The 23976-nt window shown below is 33.6% G+C and overlaps 1 protein-coding gene across 1 annotated transcript in view; it reads left to right on the plus strand.

The window, feature by feature from the left end:
- Positions 1-23976, plus strand: part of LOC114328350 (uncharacterized) — a 460680-nt gene that overhangs the window by 428762 nt on the left and 7942 nt on the right. The window contains exons 5-6 of the mRNA XM_028277179.2: positions 18826-18962; positions 20938-21117. Of these exons, the coding sequence (XP_028132980.1) occupies positions 18826-18962; positions 20938-21117 (317 nt within the window). The remainder of the gene's footprint in view (positions 1-18825; positions 18963-20937; positions 21118-23976) is intronic.

Raw genomic sequence — 23976 nt, forward strand, 5'->3', positions numbered from 1 at the left:
CTTAGCAGATGCTCAACAACGTGGCAAAAGATAATAAAGTGTCTTTAATATGGTGCCGGGTCATGAAGGGGTGCATGAGAATGAACGAGCAGGTAAATACAAATACATACTCAATCCCCCTGCCAAGACTACGACTCAGGGTAAGAACAGAACAAGTGGGTCGCGGTGGAGGTGGAGGTCGCGGTCGCGATCGATGTCGACATCCATGTAGAACAAACACATTGTAGTGAATGGAAGAGAACATAGCAAGTAAGTCGCGGTGAAGGTTTAGCGCGATGCCATCCAGGAGGTTTACATCGATGCTTTTGAAAATAAAATGTGTTTGTTTTTACATGTTTTTACATACTGCGATGCTTCCCTGTGATTGATGCGTTCAAGCCCAAGTTGTCATTCCCCTGCCCCTGCCATTTCGTGCGCTACGGTACTAGAGTTGCTACCTATAATCTCCTGTGCGTATTCAGGTCATTTTTGAATTTCAAGTGCTAAATATGAAAGAGGATCTGATAGCAATTGTGCAGCTCACTTCCGTATTATGGGACAAGACCCGGATGCACTGTTGGGTATATTAACTATCAGTTACCACTTTTGTAATCAAATTTTCATCATACTACTTCACTTGATAGTGGTCCTAGCTCGACCGAGCAGCGCAGGTAACCTCCTTGCTATGTGCTGTCTGCTGTCACTGCTGTCGACATCGACCGCGACTTAACTAGTAGCATCCACCGCGATCTCCACCTCCACCGCGACCGGCTTGTTCTGTTCGTACCCTTATGATTGTATAAGGACGTTGGTAAATTCGACAAGTGCGATAACAAAAAAGTGGCCACAGATAAGAACAAGCAATTATGATTTAACAGATAACAGCTAAAAGTTAAATTAGGACTTTAAAGCCCGAGTTTAATGATTTTCGTGCTATATGATACGTATCAATTATTGATATCGACTTATCCGAGGACATCATGCTTGACGTCGCGCCACCATCTATGGCAGATCTACTCCCAGGTCGAGTATGGTATAATAAAAAACTATGTACATATTTAATTTATTATACCAAATTGCAGACAAGCAAGGAAATAGCGACTGATTGACGTTGAATGATTTATTACAAAATATTTAGGTAGTAGCTTAATACTGTGATGTTACAAACCACGAAAGAAATTGAGCAATTAAAAATGAGGTCGCTTTGATGAAAGAAAGAGTGAAAAAATAGACACTAAAAAACGAATAAAAGACATAGTAGTACAAGGACTCACCAAAATTAATGCGCAGGAAGAATTGCAAGAGACTAAAAGATTTCATTCATTAACATAAAAGCACCATCAGAGGAAATGAGTGCGGAAATAAATTTTACGATGATTTGGATATGGGAAGATATCTAAATACGATCTAACATTGGTACTAGTGGACGCAAATGCAAAAATTGGCTGCGAAAAAATCCGTTCATCTACGATAGGTAAATACAGTTTGCATCAGAGAACAAATAATAATGGCTACTTGCTAATAGATACCCGATTCGGGTTTCGAAACGTTAATAAAATTATTTTTTCAATTTAATTGTGGCTTATTTCCCATCTAAATAGTTAATCATAAAAATGCCACAAGGAAATAGCTTCGGAACAACATTTAACTTTTTGCTTTAATCTAACGTGGAAATACTTCATTCTAGGCACTGAAGATGTTCTGAATTAGAACGAAAACGTTTTGCAATCCATTTGGATGACATTTTAGATAGATTTTAATAAACGATTTTATACCACTATACAACTTGAAGTTTTTACTTCTGTATGAGTTTTTTATAAAATTAATCAACCAGATCGACCATACATTTATTGAAAAGGATTAAGAAAAGTGTATTAATTATTCTTACTCTGATCTTTCCACATTTCTTGTTCCAGTTTTTATTGTTTCATCTATATAAACTTTAAATAGGGTGCTGACAGACCGCATCCTTGTCGAGGAACTTATCGACTTTAATTGGTTCTAAGTAGTTTTGTCCGAACATCATATTCAAATACAGTGGAAATACACATGCACAGTACATCTAAATTACGTAAAGTTGTATTGGTAGGGGAGCCCAAGCGGGAATTCTTGCAGTTACTCGAGCGCGTCAAATTATCATATGGGGAGAAACCTGGTACCCTGCAGATGTACCTATACCATATATTGGCTCTTAACACAGGGGAGTTCGTTAAGGGGGGCCCGAAAAAAAAATCTATCCTTAAAACAACTCGAATTGTCAGATTAAGAGAAGGTAAGTTAAGTACATGCAAAAGAGTGTATATTTAAAAAATCTGACGATTTGAGCCGGGCGTAAGGAAATGGGTGAGTCCCAATATTTCACAAGAAAAAGGCAAATATTTCGCGAAATGAATGACAGATCGAAAAACTAAAAAATAAGTGCTCAATATTTTTTAAAAATCTATCGAATGAAACCAAACACGACTTCTAACGGAGAGGGGTGGGGGGTAAATTTAATATTTTAAATACGAATCCCGCGATATTTCGCGAAATGAACATCAGATCGAAAAACTGTAACATACACTTATTAAATATTTTTGAAAAATTTATCGAATGGCACCAAACACGACCCCCACGGAGGTGAGGTATTTGGTTACTTTAAAATCTTAAATAGGAGCCCCCATTTTTTATTGCATATTTGGATTCCTTACGTAAAAATAAGTAACTTTTATTCGAAACATTTTTTCGAATTATGGATAGAAAAAACGATTGTTGGAAATGGTTGTTTCTTAACTTTTTTTGGTTTTAGGACCTACTCTTCACAACCCAATAGGTCCCAATAACGCTCGAGTGACTGCACATTTAGCATACTTTGCTCCCCTACCATATAAAGTATTGTTTATTTCTTGGTAAAAAACCCAGTCAAAGTGAAAAAATTTTTGTTTTGTCTGATGAAAATCGGTCCGGGTTAGCCGGACTTCCGGGTTATCGGGGGCCGACTTATCGGTGTTTCACTGTAGAATGATGTTCATGAAAAATCTTTTATATTTACATTGCATTTCCTAAAAGGCAAGGAATGACATAGAAAAGTATATTTTTCTGAAGCTATTTTCTTGTGGCGTCTTATGTCAATAAAAATAATTAATTTATTTTTTCTACGACCGTTTAATAATATGCTCATTATTCGCTATTTTTTAATAGATAATAGTACCCATTACTGTGCCCGTGAGTAATAATTCATTACTCACGGGCTGAAGTTACTCGCGGGTCATTACTCACGGGCTGAAGTTAGATTCAAGTGGCGCATGCCACTTTTAATATTAATCGTATCTCTATAAACTGCAAATAAAATTACTTAAACTTGCTTATTTAATACATAATTTAATTATTGTAATTTATATCAATAATTAACCGGAAAAATTTTAAAGGAATTTTAACTGTAACAATGTCAGTATATTTTTTACGTTTAGGTATGTCTTGTTTACTAAAAATTTTGACGTTTATCATTTATTTAAGTGACAGTGACGTTAGCGCATTTTGTTAGTGTTAATTGGAATTTATAACTAATATTGTGTTTATTTTTCAAGTTATATTGTGTTAAATATGATATAACACATTATATATGGTTATATTATTAAATATATTATATTATAGTTAAATGTAAATATACATTATAGCTATATGAAATACGTCCACCTACAATAGCCATTTCCTATTTATTAGATTCACTGACAGTAGCTACAAATTTATGCTTATAATTTTTCGAAAACGAATAGAACTTTGATTGACTATTTCTTGTTGCATTTTTACAATAAATAAGAATTGGGTAATAATAGGCAACCAATTTTTTAGCCACGTACTACGGGTAAACAGCATTTAAGTATTTTGATAAACTATTTTAATTTAAAACTCGAGTAGTTGATAATTATATTTTTTACTAATTAAAATAATAAAAAAGGTCGTAGAAAAAGTATAGTATTCTACTCGCATGTAATGGCTATTACTCACGATGATGAAGTTTGCGACACGAGCCGTAGGCGAGTCAGCTATCATTACATGCTCGTTGAATAATATACTAATAGAGAGTATGAAAGAAAAATTTTGTAGACAAAAGTGTAAAGTACACAACTAGTGATGATCGTGATAGTAATATGGAAGTACTTTCGCTATCAATTTTCTCTAAACCTTAAGATCTAATTCTAATTTCCTTCCTCGTATGGAATTCCACAGGTGATTTATAAACACTAATGTTCAACCCACGCTCAAAAAATCAGATTGCCTGCATATTTTAGTTAAATTTGAATACTTTTGAGGTGGTCTTGTCACTGTTGAAGATGTACCTACTGCTAGTTGTAGTAAGGCGGCATTTAAGTCTTGTTGTTTCTTGATTAACGGCAAGGTTGTATGAATATTAATTCTTTTAGATGCGTCTCGCATTTCACATGTCTATAGTGATAGATGTAGGTACTATGTATTTAAAATATTGTTTTTCTATGGATGCTATACAATGTGCAACATCTCTCACTACTTACATACATTCAAAATGAACAGTTTCTCAGGCAGTGAGAAAAGTCGGCCATTGCAGTGAGAAAAATATTTTTTCTCACAGGTTCTCCTACGGTTTACACACATATGGTCGTCATACATAATAATAGTAGGGGCGGAAAGTATGCTAAATGTGCAGTCACTCGAGCGTTACGGGGACCTACTGGGTTGTGAAGATCAAAAAAAGTTAAGTAAAGTTTTCCATTTTAGGGGGGACTTTCCATTTTTTAATTTAATTTTCCCTTTCCAACAATCGTTTTTTCCGATTATAACGTCATCTATCCATAATTCAAAAAAAAATATCTCGAATAAAAGTTACTTATTTTTACGTAAGGAATCTAAATCTGCAATAACAAATGGGGGCTCCTATTTAAGATTTTAAAGTAACCTCCCACTCCACCTCCTTGGGGGGTCATGTTTGGTGCCATTCGATAAATTTTTAAAAAATATTAAATACCTGTATTTTTCAGTTTTTCAACCTGTCGTTCATTTCGCGAAATATTTGCTTTTTTCTTGTGAAACTTTGTGACTCACCCATTTCCTTACGCTCCGTTCAAATCGTCAGATTTTTGAAATATACACTGTTTTGCCTATACTTAACTTACCTTATCTTAGTATTCGAGTTTTTCTAAGGATAGATTTTTTTCGCTCCTCCCTCTTAACGAATTCCCCTGTATTAAGATCCAATATATGATGAGGTACATTTACAAGGTACAAGGTTTCTCCCCATGTGATAATCTGACGCGCTCGAGTAACTGCAAAAATCCCCGCTTGAGCTCTCTCACCATAATAAAGGAAATGAAGTGACGTATATCCTTGGTGATTTTAATACTCAATGAATGAGACGATAGGTTTTACTAGTTCTGTTACGAACACGATAGGATATGGATAATAACAAATATCTGGTTAACTGTACGAGAGAAGACTTTATACATGGAAGGGACAAGGGAATAATTCACATAATCAGAAATCAGATAGGATTTTATATAATAGGATTTTAATTTATAAGCCCTAGGCCTCCAAAGCGTTTTGAGCTAAATAAAAAGTAAATTGCGCCTTTTAATCTTAAAGAAATTTTCGGCAAGCAAATAAACATTGACGGAAAAACAACTATTTTTTAGCGACTATGTCGGAATATTGAGGTTATTTATTGTCTCATATAACATTTATTTCGATTATAGGCAAGAAAAATGAGTGCAAACGATGTGTGATCATTAGGTAAAAGTACTTTGCGGCTTGTAGATGCATACGATAGTGATTCGTCTTTTAAATATGTAATTAGACTGCTCGTTAGTGGAGATTACATGAGTTATTCAATGCTGTTGAGTAATCATCAAGAAGTGCGAGTAGATCTTTCTTTTCATCAGTGGTAATACCATGTCTTGCTTTACCGGTACCTCCATAGGCCCCCAATGATTTGCTCAAACGTGAAGTCAGGTACCTTTTGGACTTATTTTACTTCCACTTCTTCATCTGCGTCATGGTTTCATTCGAATAGCGCCAACCGTTTATGGTGCACTATCATCGGCTTTCCCTAGGAATCTTGCTTATTCGGTAGATAATGTCGTTAATTTTCTCCATAATGAAATACGGACCTTCCCAGAACTGCTACAGTGGGAACGGATCAACTCGTGTATGTCGTCCATTCTTTTTCGCAGTTCATTCACGTAATCTTCACCAGCTACATCTTTTCCAGATCGACATCCAAACTCTAGATCACAAGGTAGATGCATCTTACGTCCAAATAGGACTTTTGCTGGTGTTTGGCCCGTTGATTCATTAACAGTAGATATGTAGGCCATATTGTGAAGAACGGAAGGTACTGGTCCCAGTCTCGCTGGTGATTGGACGCAATCGTTGTCAAATACTTGCCGGCTGTGTTATTCATATGCTCTACCATTCCATCCGATTGCGAGTGATAGGCCGTAGTTCTTGTTTTCTTCATGCCTAGTCCATCACAGATTCCCTGAAGTAGATCTAGCTTGAAATTCCTTTCTTGGTCACTGTGGATCTCTCAAGGCACCCCAAATCGGCTCTTGTACTCTTTGATCAACACATCTGCAATAGTAGCGGCCTTCTGATGTGAAATTACGTAGATCTCAACCGATTTCTAAAATGACTAAAATGTACTTGCATCGTGCATCCATTTTCACTTTCTGTAAATGGCTCGGCCATATCCAAAGCTGTTCTTTCACACGAAGTTCCAACGTTGTACAGTCTCATAGGAGCTTTTTTTCGGTAAGATCCTTACCGGTAAGGGCTTTACAAAACAAAAGTTCTCCTATTTATACAGTATTTTCGTTAGCGAGTGTTTTCACGAATCTTCCAGAACAAATAGAAAAATTTCGAATCCCAAAAAGCAGGTAGATAGTTGTTTACGCGAGATTAAAAGAATGATCTCGTATTTTGTAGCAGGTATATTTTCTGGCCATCAGGACTGATTTCAGTCGCCCGTTAGCGAAGTTTCATGTAACATCTTCTTCTTCAGCCTGTGTTCGTCCACTGTTGGACATAGGCCTCTTCCATTTGCTTCGATCGATTTCTACTCTTGGCAATTCTCATCCACTGCTTGCCCGCGACTTGTTTGATATCATCTGCCCACCTCTTCTGCGGTCTGCCTACTCCTCGCCTGTTCTCTCTTGGTACTTGTGTCTCATGTAACATAACAGTAGTTTTTTCTTATTGATATTAATTTTTATTGGCAATATTTATTGAGTTATATATTTTATTTCTGGAGTAATGTATTTTTTATTGGGTGATTTAGGATTTTAATTTGTAATCCCTAGGCCTCCAAAGCGTTTTAAGCTAAATAAAAAGTAGGTAAATTGCGCCTTTTAAGCTTAAAGAAATTTTAGGCAAGCGAATAAACATTGACGGAAAAACAAACAACGATTTTTTAGCGACTACTTATATCAGAATATTGAGGTTATTTATTGTCTGATATAACATTTATTTCGATTATAGTCAAGAAAAATTAATGCAAACGATGTGTGATCATTAGGTAAAAGTACTTTGCGGCTTGTAGATGCATACGATAGTGGTTCGTGTTTTAAATAATATGTAATTGGACTGCTCGTTAGTGGAGATTATATGAGTTATTCAATGCTGGTGGTTTCAATTGTTTTATATTTGACGGTTTTCTGTGACAACCTCAAGGTAAAGTACTAGATTCGTCTTTCTATTACAATTGGGTCCCGTTACGAAACAAGGAACCAATTGGCATTGGCATTAACTTAGTTTTGAGAAAATCGAGGACAATGTTTTGTTTGAATAAATTATTTGGATATAAAAATAATAATCTTCTTCATGTGCCTTGTCCGTTGCGGACGTTGGCTCTCATCATAGCAATTTTAATTTTGTTTGCGGCGTTTAGTCCAAACTATTGGCGTAAGTTTTGAAGCCATAATGAGTGTCTTCTTTGATTGATTTTTAGGAAATTGATTGATTAAATCCATTGATTTTACAGGAATCTACAGATAAAACATTTCCAATTATTAATGAAACACGCTGTATATCTAATTAAGATCATATTTTAAGGTATTTGTTAGATTTTTGAGTATATCTATAGGCGTAAGTATACAGGGTGTTTGGTAACGAATGGGTCATAGCTTAACCTTAAATTCCTGAGGTTAAAATAGGTCGATTTCAGCTAACTTACTTTAGTACGAAAGTTGATAATAACCTAAATACAGGGTGTCAAAGTTAAACGAATTATTTATTCTTGAATATTTCCTGACAGGCATGCGATAACAACACGAAATTTGGTAAGCGGGGGTTTTTGGGGGACAAGAAATCTAAATTCGCCACCAAAAATTATGTATTACCCAGAAGGCGCCACATGACTACGTCTTTCACACGCTTATTTAATACGTCAATTTTTTTTATCCCCCACTCTACATAATATTGAAATCAAAACTTTTATTCTCATATTATTTTTACTTAAAAAAGGTATACTACATTCATCTCGCTAAACTCAACCGTTTTCGAGATAAACGCATTTAGTCTGGGTAGATTATCGGAGAATAGGCCATTTTTGAAAAAAGTTATTCACCAGCAATTTTATTGCTGGAATCGAATCTTATGATTCTATATATTAATAATATATGTATGCAAAGTCCGCAGATAGTGTGCTACTTTTTTTATAAACAAAATGGCGCCCGAAAATCGTGTTTTTTTTTTCAATTTTTGCTCTATAACTCCAAAGATTTTAACTTTTCACCAAAAACACCCAAATAAAAACTCACCGTAATTAAATTCTACATTGAGACGTGTTTTTCCCGATTTACTTCGACGAAAATTTTCCCCGGAAAATGCGGGCTTTTCCAACAAAATCTTTAATTTTCAACTAAAATTTTAGATACGTAATTGTTTATCAATAATTAAATAATTTGGTAATCTAAAAGCTCTTTTCGTATAGATTATAATTCCAGAAGCCGATGGAAATTGAATGAGCAGTTTAGCAACAATTGAATTGTTGATTAAAAATTTACGGTCGCTATAATAACCGCAATAATTATGATACATAAGAATATCTATGATATTTGTATAAAAAGACACTGTACCTATCTAATGTACTTCACAGAATTGAAATTGGACTATTTAAGCGGCCTCAGGAATATTTTAAAATTATAAACAATTTTTTGGCTTATAAACAAATAGAATATCTCAGGAAATATTAAATTAAATTAAATTGTGAAAACGGTATTGGACAAAAAGCGGCAGGACACTTCTTTTAAAAGAAAAAGCGTTTAATTATGATGAACGGTTCCTGAGACACAACCAGTCAAAGTTGACCGGCATTTACGGCAAAGATATAAACAATAGGATCATAATTTTCAAACCATCACCTTTTTATTTTTGGCCTCTTTTTTCGTACCAATTTTCATATCTTTGAAGTACTCATAACATATATTATTATAATAAAAACTATCGATATTACGAGTAAAAATTGCCAAAAATAGCAAAATTCCAATCAAAAATTAGGTTGGAGAAAATGAAATCTCAAAGTTCAAAATCGGTATACCTTAAAAAAATACATTTTCTCGGCTTCCCATGGAGCAATTTTCTTCATTCTGTTTTGTTCCCAAGTAACTCGAGTAGAGCCATCTAACTAACGCATTATTAATTGTCAAAGTTGCTTTTGTTTTGTTATAATAAAATAATTTATTTATTATAACAAAAATTTTTAATTTGTTTAAATAAAGATTGTTTAAATAATTATACAGCTTTCAAATGAGAATATTTGTATTTTTAACGGTAAAAGGTACACTTGTAGTAAGTTTATCTAAAAAAAGTCTACAACTGGAAAAAATAAGTAGTTTTCTTTTCTTATAAATAAATTAATCTATTATAACAAAAGAAAAGCAAGTTTGACATTTAATAATGCGTTAGTTAGATGGCTCTACATGAGTTACCTGGGAACAGAAAAAGGATGAAGAAAATTACTCCATGGGAAGCCGAGAAAATGTATTTTTTTAACGTATACCGATTTTGAACTTTGAGATTTCATTTTCTCCAACCTAATTTTTGATTGGAATTTTGCTATTTTTGTCAATTTTCACTCATAATATCGATAGTTGTTATTATAATAATATATGTTATGAATATTTTAAAGATATGAAAACTGGTGTGGAGAAAGAGGACAAAAATAAAAGGGTGATGGTTCGAAAATTATGATCGTATTGTTTATATCTTTGCCGTAAATGCCGGTCAACTTTGACCGGTTGTATCTCAGGAACCACTCATCACAATTAAACGCTTTTTCTTTTAAAAGAAGCGCCCTGCCGCTTTTTTCCAATACCGTTTTTCATGATTTAATTTTATTTAATATTTCCCGAGATATTCTATTTGTTTATAAGCCAAAAAATTGTTTATAATTTTAAAATATTCCTGAGGCCGCTTAAATAGTTTAATTTCAATTCTGTAAACTACATGATATAGGTAGATACAGTGTCTTTTTATACAAAAATCAGTTATTCTTATGTATCATTATCGTGGTTATTATAGCGACCGTAAATTTTTAATTAACAATTCAATTGTTGCTAAACTGTTCATTCAATTTCCATCGACTTTTGGAATTATAATCTATACGAAAAGAGCTTTCATATTACCAAGTTATTTAATTATTGATAAACAATCACTTATCTAAAAAAAATTAATGATTTTGTTGGAAAACCCTGCATTTTCCGGAGAAAATTTTCGTCGAAGTAAATAGGGGAAAAGCACGTCTCTATGCAGAATTTAATTATGGTGAATTTTTATTTGGGTGTTTTTGGTGTGACGTTAAAATCTTTGGAGTTATAGAGCAAAAATTGAAAAAACACAATTTTCGGGCGTCATTTTGTTTATAAAAAAAGTAGCACACTATCTGCGGACTTTGCATACCTATATTATTAAAATATACAATCATAAGATTCGATTCAAGCAATAAAATTGCTGGTAAATAACTTTTCCTTGTATTTTGCTAATTAGCTCAGAGTAATTTTAAATCAGCGATGCAACATAATTTTTTGCATATCATTGTAGTTAAAGCGATACAATGGCATTAGTATGAGAACTTGCACAAAATTATTATGGTTTACAGTTTATTTTTCGGGTGTAACTACAATGATATGATGCAAAAAATTATGTTGCATCGCAGATTTAAAATGCGTTTATTTTAAAAACGGTTGAGTTTAGCGAGACGAATGTAGTATATCTTTTTTAAGTAAAAATATTAAGAGAATAAAAGTTTTGATTCAAAAACTACGTGAAGTGGGTGATAAAAAAATGGTAGGTATTAAATGAGCGCTGAAAGAGGTATGTGGCGCCCTCTGGGTAATACATCATTTTTTGGGGCGAATTTAGATTTCTCGTCTCAAAAAATCCCCGCTTTGTTGTTATCCCCTGCCTGTCAGGAAATATTCAAGAATAAATAAAATAAAAGTTAAACTTTGACTCCCTGTATTTCGCTTATATTATCAACTTTCGTACTAAAGTACGTATATTTATCGAAAATACTCATACCACAGCACTGATTTAGTTGTAAAACAGCATTAAGTATAATAAATTGGTGATTGTCTGTAATATTCCGAGATGAGTGGGCTAAAATATTGAATCTATAAATTTTACGAGGTGTATTATCATAAGAACAAAATAAGTCCGGATCGGTTAATTTTTGCCGATGTATTAACGGCTTTTAAATTGGCAATCGGTACTTGAACGAATGATCCGATCATAAAAACTTCCTAGAATCCTATTCATTCGACAAATCTTCTTAATTTTATTGTGACAATGACTCCAGAGCCAACGGTCAACAACGGACAATGTTGATTGGATTTTTTGACGGGAATGAACTCATAAAGGGCTTAGATTGTGCATCGATTGCATTAGTAAATACAATGACCTTTGCGTATGCTGATTTCTTCTTCTTTATGTGCCGTGTAAATCTGGAGTTATCATTCCATTAAAAACAAAAATATACACCATCCAGCATGGTTAGCCACTCCTTGGTACATGTATAAGAGAACAAAAAAATGTTATTAAAAAGCAAACGGTTTCAAAGCGAAAATGGAGTGAAACTGGCATGCAACTAAAATAAAACAAACAAAAAAATTTACAAAGGAAGCAAATAACTCAAGAGACTTTCTAATTTTCCACTATGGAAAGTCACAAAACAGAAGGATCTAAATATCATATCCTACATACAGTGCTAGTCAAAAGTCCGTACCCCCCCCCTCGTATCTTTTGAACGGTTATACCTATAATAGTGAAATTTGAAGATAGCAAATAAACGGACGTAAGCTTCTTAACTAGTCATGGCAGGTGGCGTAATAATGACAGATGACGTTACAGAGCTACTGTGACCGATAATTTTAAATGGGACCTTATGGCAAGTGATACTTCGTTTGAAAGGTATTCAAAATACCTATTCAGTCATACTAATTTTTTTGGGATTTAGTTGATTTTGATTTTGGTGAATAAATTAAGTTACTATAAAATTATAGTTTCGCATTTAATTAATAAAAATTCAAATGTCCGCCTATGGTTTTTTTGTCAAAAAAATTGACGTTTTTGGAGTTTACTTCTTTATGCGCGATTGAGGGTGAAATTTTATTAATCTGCGCGCATGTGCACACAGACAGTAGGGAGTTCGTTACTAAATGTTTTAATTTATGTATGTATCAGTCTACAAAAGGTGTGGAAAGGATATATTAGTGTTATTAAATATATTTTTCTATAAACGTGTTAAAAATGCAATTTATAGCACTCCATAGGAGCGTTAAAAATGCTACTTTAAAGCACCAGTGCTTAAAAATTTTAAGGCACTGCAGTTAAAAGTGAATTGTCAAATTGTGAAACGTTAAAATATTTATATTTCATTTATTAACATTAATATTAATAAGACAACTTGCGCAATTTGAAAAAGGTTGTTTAAAAGTTTTTTTTATTTAATTTAAACTGTAATATTGCATTTTTAACACGTTTGTAGAAAAAAACTATTAAAATTTGTTAGAATATACAAAAATAAAAGTAGATGTTATTCTATAGTTGTTATGATTTACGTATTGACAGTATAGGCAGTTTTGATGTAATGTCAAGAAAAATATAACTGGGGCAGTGCCCCGGGGCCCCCGTCCAAGAGGGGCCCCGCAGGGTCCCCTTTTAGTTTGCCGTGCATAGATTTTAATGAGAAAAATAAAAATATGTAGGTATAAGCCGATCACAACGAAATATTTTCAAATGACACAATTTTAAAATGGCCTTACAGGGGCATCCTAGACTTCAACATAAATTTTTAATTTTTTACCGGGGGAATTGGTCTTTTCGACTAAAATTCAATTGGAACAGAATAGGGGCCCCTGAGGTATGAGCTAAGCTGGGCCCTCCGAGGGCCTTAACTTAAAAATTTAAATTATTACTTAGTAAATGAGTTATTTCGGTGTAATAAAACCTAAAATGCCATTGGCAGAGGGACCAGGGCTAAGCTGGGGTCCCGAGACCTTTCGTAAAAATTGAAGGACGAATTAGCGAAATCTGAAAACCATGAAGTAGAAATTTGAAATAACTTTAAAGAAAATGATCAAAATCTGCTTGATCTGCAAGCAGAATCAATTACTAAAGAGTCTGGTCGTAGTGAAGATGCCATTCCGACTTTAGAACTAACCTCTACAAATAAAGAAGTAAGCTTGTGCGATGTTTTCTCAAGAACTGTGCGTAAAAGTAACCTGAAACCTGAAGCGAAAACTTAGCCAGGCAAATCTAGGCAAGATCTTTTCAGCATGATAGACCTTTCCCAAGAGATAAAGATCAACAGGGTAGATGAAGCTAAGACGAAATTAGTTGTGCTATAAAATAAATGATAGTGTTTAGTGTATTCCTTGCTGGTTATTGTCTGACCATAAAGAAACTCCTGTCATGGAATGTATTAACATGCGTTTTCAAGGGGTTAAATATCAAACACTTTTCCGACCGCCTCCCTACAGTGGCCCCCAGATCACATTTGCCCCGGGGCCCCCAACATCCTACTTACGGCCCTGTTCACTTCGTATGTTTGTCATTATGTCTGAGAAATCTTGTAGCTCGTATAAACAAAAGGGTATAGCTCAGTGGTAGAGCGTTGGGCTGGAGATCAAGAGGTTCCCGGTTCAAATCCTGGTGTTTTCTAATCTTTTTTTAATTTTTGGTATTGTTTTAATAAAAATTTTTGGAAAGTAGTAAGTAAAAATTAATTTAATCTTTAAATAAAATACAAATGAACTGTCCTAAAGTATATTTATTTCATTGAAATCATATTTAGAAGTATAACTTCTTACGTGCGTACAAAGTACACACACATTCTTTTTTCAATTTTCTAGTAGTTTATACGTCAACGTCAACCTTTTTGACAAGTAATCATATGCGGAATTTGGAATTTTTCTTAATTAAATGCGAAACTACAATTTTATATTTATTTCATTTATTCATCAAAATTAGCTTAAACTCAAACAAAATAAGTATGACTAAATAGGTATTTTCAATACCTTTCAAACGAGGTATCACTTGCCGTAAGGTCCTATTTAAAATTATCTGTCACAGTGGCACTGTAAAGTCATCTGTCATAATTACGTCACCTGTTATGACTAATTAAGAAGCTTACGTCCGTTTATTTTCTCCCTCCAAATTTCACTATTATAGGTATAACCGTTCAAAAGATACGAGGGGGGGTACGGACTTTTGACTAGCACTGTATATTCAAAGCCTAGTTGCGATTAAGCTAGAACTAAAATTGTCAATGTTGATGAATGTCATCATATTATGAAAATGTAACTTCAAGAAATTTAATAGTAGGGGAGGAAAGTACGCTAAATTTGCAGTTACTCGAGCGTTATGTGAATCTATTGGGTTGTGAAGATTAGGTCCTAAAACCAAAAAAAGTTTACATGGAATATTTTAAACATCCATGCTTAAGTTCGCATTTTTCTTCGATGTTTCTTTGACGGATTACTTTTAAAGGGTTTTTACCCACATATTTTTGTAATATTGTATTTTGGTGGTTTGAGATCACGTGATACAACTTTTCTTAAAGGTAGTCAAAATTTTAAAACTTTGCATTATTTTATCAGTTTATATTTTTATTTTAGGTAAGCACTGATGATGACTGGTCGACCAATCGAAAACTAGTTATGTGATGTAGCCCTTTTTAGGGATTTTAGTTTAGATTGTTATTTAATAGGCCTGGGTCCCGCGTACCAAAAAAAGTTGATAAATACTTAATAGCAAGCTGAAAATTTGTTAATAGCTAAACGGTGTCTAGTCGGACAAACTTTGATGTATGGAAACACTGGAACAGGGGAAGTTTTAACTGTGAAACGTGGAATTAATATATGAAAAAATGTTTGTCCGACAATTATTCTGGGCATTTTAATAGGTATAGAAATTAGGCATATAGGCATTCTATAGAAATCAAATGTAGGATAGAGAAAGCAAGATCTGCATTTCAAAAAATGTCAAAGTTGTTCAAATGTCATGATTTGTCGATACCCATAAAAGTCAGATTACTACGATGTTATATCTTTCCTATACTGTTGAACGGAGTTGAGTCGTGGACTCTCACAGACGCCACCTGCAAGAAAATTGAGGCTTTTGAGATGTGGCTTTATCGTCGAATCCTGAAGATATCTTATACCGACCACATTACTAATGAGGGTGTTTTGCTGAGAATGCAAAAAAAAGAGCTGTTAATCAGAATGAAAACAGCCAAAATCGAATACCTCGGTCACATCATGAGGAACAGTGAAAGATATGGACTGCTGCAACTGGTCTTACAGGAAAAAGTAGAGGGAAAGCGATGACCAGGAAGGCGAAAGATTTCGTGGCTGAAAAACCTACGTACGTGGTTCAACACAACCACTACAAATCTTTTCAGAGCAGCAGTGTGCAAAGTACAGATTGCCATGATGGTTGCCAACATCCGAAACGGATAGGCACTACAAGAAGAAGATTTTAATAGGTCCGACACGCAGAACATGTCAAATGACAGGAATAATTTTGGTAGTAAATAGCAGTCTGATTTTTGCATGAGTTTAATGAAAGGGTAACAAATCAATTTGAAGTTCTCTCCCCCCACAAAATACATGGGACGTTTTCGTAGTCTGACCTTCGACACCTTTAACCTGTTCCACAATTAAAACTTCCTCTATTCCAGTGTTCCCGTACATCAAAGTTTGTCCGACTAGACACCGTTAAGCTATTAACAAATTTTCAGCTTGCTACTAATCAACTTTTTTTTGTACGCGGGATCCAGGCCTATAACATTTTTATTGTTGGTAACCAATTGATGACATCCATGCCATGTCAAATTTCAACCATGGTACGACTTCCACTTCAGAATCTAATGTGTCAACCACTCTGGTTGAATATTGTTGCTGTATACAAATTTTGTGCCATAAAGTTATCTTATAAAGGCTGTATGACACTATGCATTTTCTTGTATCATTTCTAATATCGTTTCTGATATCGTTTCTTGTATACATTTTCTTGTATCATTTCTTGTACGTACATTTGTGCCCTGTATGACACTATGCAAGTTCTTGTATAGAAAATTGTATGAAATTCGGCACGTGATTGGTCGAAATTTTGTTTGTCACCCTGTGTCACGTTATGGTAGTACTGCATCTACAGCTACAGCTGATTTTAAAGATTTTATAAAATTTATAAACATTTTAATGTTAACCAGAATTTTACGTTGACTGTTTGAGGTTGATTATTTGTATTTTTATTTTGTTTTGATATTTGTGCTAAAATATTTTCATTAGAATTATCTTCAGTTTGATCCCAATTAGGGACTATTGTATTTTCGTCTATTAAAAAATTATGCACCATGAAACCTAAATTTATAGTTTGAACTTTACTAGGAGCTAAATATATGGTTATTAGTAGAACAGTAGTCCATACCATGATACTATAAATAACACTTACTTGATACTATAAATAACTTTATTTATCATATTATCATGGTCCATACCAAACGGTATATTAAGTAGGTATCAATAAAAGATTTATAAATAATACCTACAAAAACACAAATAAATTCATCAATACATTATCTCATTTCCATTTCAGCCGCCATTATGAGTAAGTATAAGTAATTATGACATTTTTGATGTTTTACCAGCAGGTTTTACGTTTTTGCTCTTTGCGCAGAAATTGGCGCAGTTCTTGTACAACAATCTGTGTCTGACTCAAATTCTTGTATCGTTTCTGATATCGTTTCTTGTATCTGTGTATGACACTATGCATTTTTTTGACATATCAGAAACGATATTAGAAATGATACAAGAAAATGTATAGTGTCATACAGCCTTAACAGATACTTTTAGTCCAGGGTAATAGGTTTTTTCCATGACACTCGAGCAGCCAGGGTACTGAAGCGTTTTTTCGACAGGTAATACCTATAAGAGCAAATTGTAACTATTTCCTGCATAGGATCTGGCGGCCATTTTTATTTATAAACAATTAAGTGTCAAAAAATGGCATTTTCCCATTTTTTTTTCAAATAAATGTAAAACAGTGAAACTTATGGTTTTTTTAGTACAAATATCTTTGAGATTATGGAAAAGCTTTAAAATGACGTATTACAAAGTTTGATATACTCATTTATTGTTAATACAATTGCGAAGAAAGGTCGGAATTGCAAAAAAAATAATTTCGCAATATCTATTGTAAAAATTAGTGTACAGCTTTAAAATTTTTGTCATATAAGGGTTCTTTGGTGCTTAATATGTGATAACAATTTCAAAGCGATTCATTCAATTGTTTAAATTTTATTCAAATTGTTTATCCCAGAGAACATTTTTTTGCAATAACATAAGTCAGAAAAAAATGACGTTAGAACCATTCCACAGGGGTCAAATGAAAGAGCATGAGCTATATTTTCAACTTGGTTTAAAAAAGCGAATGAAAAATGCATTTATTAGTAATAAATAATTATGCAAAAGTATCCTAAACCTTTCCTTATAAACTTTTTATTTTGATATATAAGAAATTATATATATTTATTACAATTTTTTATCAATTATGATATAAATAACATTACTTGGTAGTTGTGCACTTAAAACAGGGTAAAAAAGTTAATTTTTTTGAAAAAAAGGTATTCAAAAAGTTTATAAGGAAAGATTTACGATACTTTTGCATAATTATTTATTACTAATAAATGCATTTTTATTCACTTTCTTTAAACCAAGTTAAAAATATAGCTCATGCTCTTCCATTTGACACCTGTGGAATGGTTCTAACGTCATTTTTTCTGACTGATGTTATTGCAAAAAAATGCTCTCTGAGATAAACAATTCGAATAGAATTTAAACAATTGAGTGAATCGCTTTGAAATTTTTATCACATTTAAGCATCAAAGAACCCTCATTTGACAAAAATTTCAAACCTGTACACTATTTTTTACAGCAGTTATTGCGAAAATAATTTTTTTGCAATTCCGACCTTTTTTCGCAATTATATTAACAATAAATGAGTATATCAAACTTTGTAATATGTCATTTTAAAGCTTTTTCCATATTCTCAAAGATATTTGTACTAAAAAAATCATAAGTTTCACTGTTTTCCATTGATTTAAAAAAAAGGGAAAATGCTATTTTTTGACAGTTAATTGTTTATAAATAAAAATGGCCGCCAGATCCTACGCAGGAAATAGTTACAATTTGTTCCTATAGGTATTACTTGTCGAAAAAACGCTTCAGTTCCCTGGCTGCTGAAGTGTTACGAACAGGGTATATTTTTGTCTTATTACTCTGGCCTATTTGTTATATTTCGAAACTGATAGGTAAAATATTCTTTGTTTTGTTCCAGGTGCTTGGTCTAGCCGCTGTGGTCATTCCAGTAGCTTACGGCCAGTATTTCAACGAGACACAGGACGTTCTTTATGATTATTACCGCCACAAGAGGAATGCTAGAAGACAGAATAAAGGTCACAATCACGTAGGAGGGTAAGCCAGTTTCTGTTCAATATAAATTTTTTATCAAAAATGAATAACCATTTTCAATTTCTTTGCAAAACGAAACTACAGCCGCATTATATTCTAGTCCAATCAGAGAGTGCAGCAAGCACCTCTACCGGTTTCGAAACTTATTAGTCTCTCACCAGAAGGCACATATGCTGCTCTCTCTGGTCCAACCAAAAACAAACCCCGACGTGCAGTCACCGATTGCAACGAACGAAATGACATAGATTTTTATTTATTGAATACATAAAAGTATTTTAATATTTTTTTCTTAACGTGAATGTTCAATCTATCTCTATTTTTTCTAGTTTGGAGATCTTATAGTTTTTTTTCGGAAGACGACTGTTATAAATAAATTGGAATATATTGTACATCTTCCATAATAATAATAATAATATCGTACGGCATTTTTGCCGGCGAGAGCCTTTCGAATTGTTTCGGCGCCAATTACATAACTCTGTTTCAGTTAACTAGTGTACACTAGCCCAGGGAGACTGACGGCTTTACGTGCCCTCCAAAATGAAGGTGCCAATGTTGGTGTGGAGGATCGAACTCGAGCGGTTTGGCTTAGAAGGCCAGTGTCTTGGCCCGTGAGCTACGGCCGCCCCAACATCTTCCATGAATTGATGTTACCCATTCCAGATTTCTGGAATCCTGTAACAGCTTATATAGATCTAGCAGACGGATCATATGTATTAGGAGCCACTTCTTCTTGATGTGCCTATCCGTGACGAATGTTGGCGATCTTCATTGCCATCTTTATGCGGGGCGCAAAAGCTGCACATATGTTGTAATGAACCAGCTTCTGAGGTTCTTTATCCAGGACCAGGACGTTCTTCTTCTTCCTGTACCTCGCTTTCCAAATCCTTTTCCTTGAAGGATGACTTGTAGGAGAACATATCTGGACTCATTTAGCATAATGCCAAAGTATTGTAACTTGCGAGATTTGATAGTGATCAGTAGCTTTCAGTTTTTCTTCATTCTTCTGAGGACCTCCCCATTTGTGACTTGGTCAGTCCAAGGAATTCTACCTATTCCCCGATATAGCCACACCTCAAATGCTTCTAATTCTCTGCACATATCTTCGATCAGGGTTCACGATTCAACACCATAAAAAGGACAGAGAAGACGTAGCATCTCAGCATTCTTACTTTTACACCAAGAGAGGTTGTGGCTTCTGAAGAAGGCCTCCATCCGGTTGAAGATAGATCTGGCTTTTCCGATGTGAGCTCTCATCTCTTGGTTGTTATCCCGTTCTTCATTTATTATAGTGCCAAAGTAGTTATACTAGTGCGGCACTCTTTTTACAGGGGTTTGCTGACGTAGAGTTGACCTTCTGTTATTTTTTTCTTGCTAATGTTCATAAGCTTTGTTTTCTTTACGTCTATATTGAATCCATATTGTTGACTGTAATACGTGTTTGTCCATAAGGACTTGTGGGTCTTCTAGGTTGTCCGCAAATACTATGGTGTCATCTGCCTGCCTGATGTTATTTAGCCGGTACCCATTTAGTAGAATATCTTTTTCAATTTCGTGCAAAGCTTAGATAAATATTATTTCAAAGTAGAGATTGAAGATTAGAGGAGGCTAAATACAGCCTTGCCTCACTCCACGCATGATTTTCACATATTTGGTGTATTCACCTTCAACTTTGAGATTTGCAGTTTGATGCCAGTATAAAGGTAAAGGTTCCAGAATCATTTTAGAACCACTTGGTAGTCTCTTAAGTATCTGCAAGATATAGTTGACTATTTCAGGGTCTCTGCTACGGAGTCTGCAGCTTAAGTTTCCACTATATGCGCCTAATAGGCGCACATTGAGTCTACAGTGATTCTGAGCTGATTTCTGCTTGTCTTTCGGATCAATGCAGCCCTATTAGCGCATATCCATCCAATACACGAGCTACTATAGTTAACTAAAATTGTTTCTTCTTCTCTTGATATCACTACTCTTTTTTCAGATTACACATATATGACGACGATTTCCACATGGCAAAGAAACTACACCCTCACACAAAAGTACACCATCCACCTCCTGGAGAGTGCTGCCCTACGGTTTTGGAGAAAGTCGAACCAACTGGAGGTTCCAATCAGGATGGTATATATGTCGAATTGTACCAGGATCAAAATTACAAGCAAAGGTATGTGTTCAATCACAAATTAAATTCTTAATTTATAATCTAAATTAATCTTAACTTCCTAAATTTTACTTTATATAATTGTAATATACTTTAATAATGAGGTTATATTTGTTTAAGCGTCTAAGGTTTGTCTAGTAAGCGTCTATTTACATCTGGTCCTTCGAGTCGGATTGAAACAGCGATCTATGGATCCTCTTTTTTACCTGTATTTCCTTCTCCGCTAGATTAATTGTTATTATTAGTAGCACAAGTGCTTTGGTCTTCTACGTCTGTAGTCTGTGCTCTCACGTTTAATGTCACGCTCCATTTCGACGTCCTTTGATTCTCATTGCCATTGCCAGATATGTGGGAGTGGACAGCCTTTCTTTTTATTCCGAGACCTGTAGCGGCCTGCTCCGTAATAAATTATGACTGCAAGCCTTGGTCAATCAACATGCTCATCAATTCCGAGCTTTCTTTTGAGTCTCTTGCTCGTACTAATGTCGTTGCAAGTAGCACTTCTTCATTTTGCTTACTTAGACAGCTCACAGTATTCTCTTGCCTCCTTGACGATACCTCGTAAGTGTTGTCACATCTGGTCCCACTAGAATTGGGTCTATTTTGTGGCCTTCTGTCTTCAGAATTCCTTCTGTTATCATACAGAGCTTCTGCTATGTGTAGCAATGAATGGTGCTGTCCATTAAATTCTGCACATTTATGAGAGGAATAACATGGTATTTCCCTTTTGTGTAGTAGGCGTTAACATTATGTCGTTATAATATCGTTAACATTATTAGACCAGGACTAATCTGTAAAAAAACGTCTATTTTTGGATGTGAGAGGTGGCATTCGGATTTTTGCAGATAAAGTTAGGTGACACCTTCAGTAATAATAATTGACTTATGCTCCTTCTCAAATATGCCCGGAACATTAATAAAAAATTAAAATATTTAAAAATTTCGAAAAACATCGAATTTTTGTGCTTTCTTTGCTTATAACTTTAAAACGATTCGTTTTGGGACAAAGTCGTACAGAAATAAAATAAAGATACTTGAATTTTGTATGATATACGACTGGTTAAAAATGTCTTAAGTTATTACCTTTTCTGAAATATAGCAATAAATACAAAATAAGGGGGCAAAATACGCCTGTTGTTATTCAATGTTTCTTAACCCCTTTGGTGATACTTAGAACCTTAGTAATTCGCTTAGAAAATTCTTATAACTTACTTAAACGGTCTACCAAAATAGATTTTGCATAATAAATTTGCAATCTAAATGTTTTTAAAAAAGTTCAAATTTTTTAAAATCTTTCTGAACAAAAAGTAGACCATTTAGACGTTAGGTAATTTTTTTTACATATAAAGAGGTACTTTACCTATCTAATACACTTTACAGAATTAAAATTGGATTATTTAAGGAGCCTCAGCAATGTTTTAAAATTATAAATATTTTTTTGGCTTATAAACAAATAGCTTTATAAAGAAATTATGCAAATAATTAAAAACGGTATAATTTGACTTAAGCTTTCAAATGCTGTCAGCAGAATTGCTAATTTATTTTTTAATCAAAAGTTATTCGCGTTCAAAAATTGGAATTTTTAGATTTTTTGAAAGTTCCACCGCGTTTATCTCGAAAACTATGCATCCCACGAAAAAACTTGTAAGAACATTTTTTGCTTAGAATTGCCCAAGAAATACAAAAAATTTTTCATTTTGCGAAAAATCGATGTTATGTAATTCCTCAAGTTCTTTGTTTATAACAATCTTATCGACATCCGGATGAACTGTTACCCAAAAAATTCGTGTTCTACAAGTCAAAATACATAAAAAAACTTGGGTAAGTCCATCTAAATTAAGGAGCCCATAGCACCCCCTCCTGGCCACAGCACTAATTTGTTTATAAGCCAAAAAATTGTTTATAACTTTAAAACATTGCTGAGGCTGCTTAAATAATCCGATTTCAATTCTGTAAAGTGCATTAGATAGGTGGAGTGCTTCTTTTATATGTAAAAAAATTGACAAATCTTTGTATGTTCTAGATTTTGTTATGCAAGATTTTAAATTTTAAATTTAATTTAAAAAAAAAGTTTAGATTGCAAAATTATTATGCAAAATCTAGTAAGTCAATTTTAATGAAATTTCTTAGACGGTTTTAGCACATTACAAAAATTTTCTAAGCGAATTAGGAAGGTTCCAAGTGTAGCCTAAGTGATGGAAATACATTGAATAAAGACAGGCTTGTTTTGCCCCCTTATTTTATATTTATTGCTATTTTGCAGCAAGGGTGATAAATATAGACATTTTTAACCAATCGTATCTGATAAAAAATTTAATTATCTTTGTTTTATTCCTATACGACTTTGTTCCAAAATGAATCGTTTTAAAGTTATAAGCAAAGAAAGTAGAAAAAAAAAAGAATGTGTGTGTACTTTGTACGCACGTAAGAAGGTATACTTTTACTACATATTATGTGATTTTTAAGACAATACCAAAAATTTAAAAAAATAAAAGAATAATACGCACACAAACACATTGAAAAATGCCACAAAGAAAAAATGATTTCTGAACGATAATAATTGTTGGCAAAAATTTTAAATACGCAGTTTCTGAAAAAAAAAATTATATAATAAATATACTTACAATCATAAAATGCATAAAAAAATAAAAAAAATAAAAACTTGCATCGGGAATCGAACCCGTGAATTTCGGGGCGCTTTGATTCGTAATCGAAGCCTAGACTCACTCGTCCAATTCCACATTATTTGTCATGTGGAAAAATAGGGTAACTGAACGTTTTACTGTTTGACAGTTGTTTTGAATAGAATTAAATTATGCAGATTAAATTTTGTGGAAGAAAATATTAAAATATAACAGAACAG

The sequence above is a fragment of the Diabrotica virgifera genome, chromosome 1 (assembly GCF_917563875.1).
Source record: "Diabrotica virgifera virgifera chromosome 1, PGI_DIABVI_V3a".
NCBI classification, from domain to species: Eukaryota; Metazoa; Arthropoda; class Insecta; order Coleoptera; family Chrysomelidae; genus Diabrotica; species Diabrotica virgifera.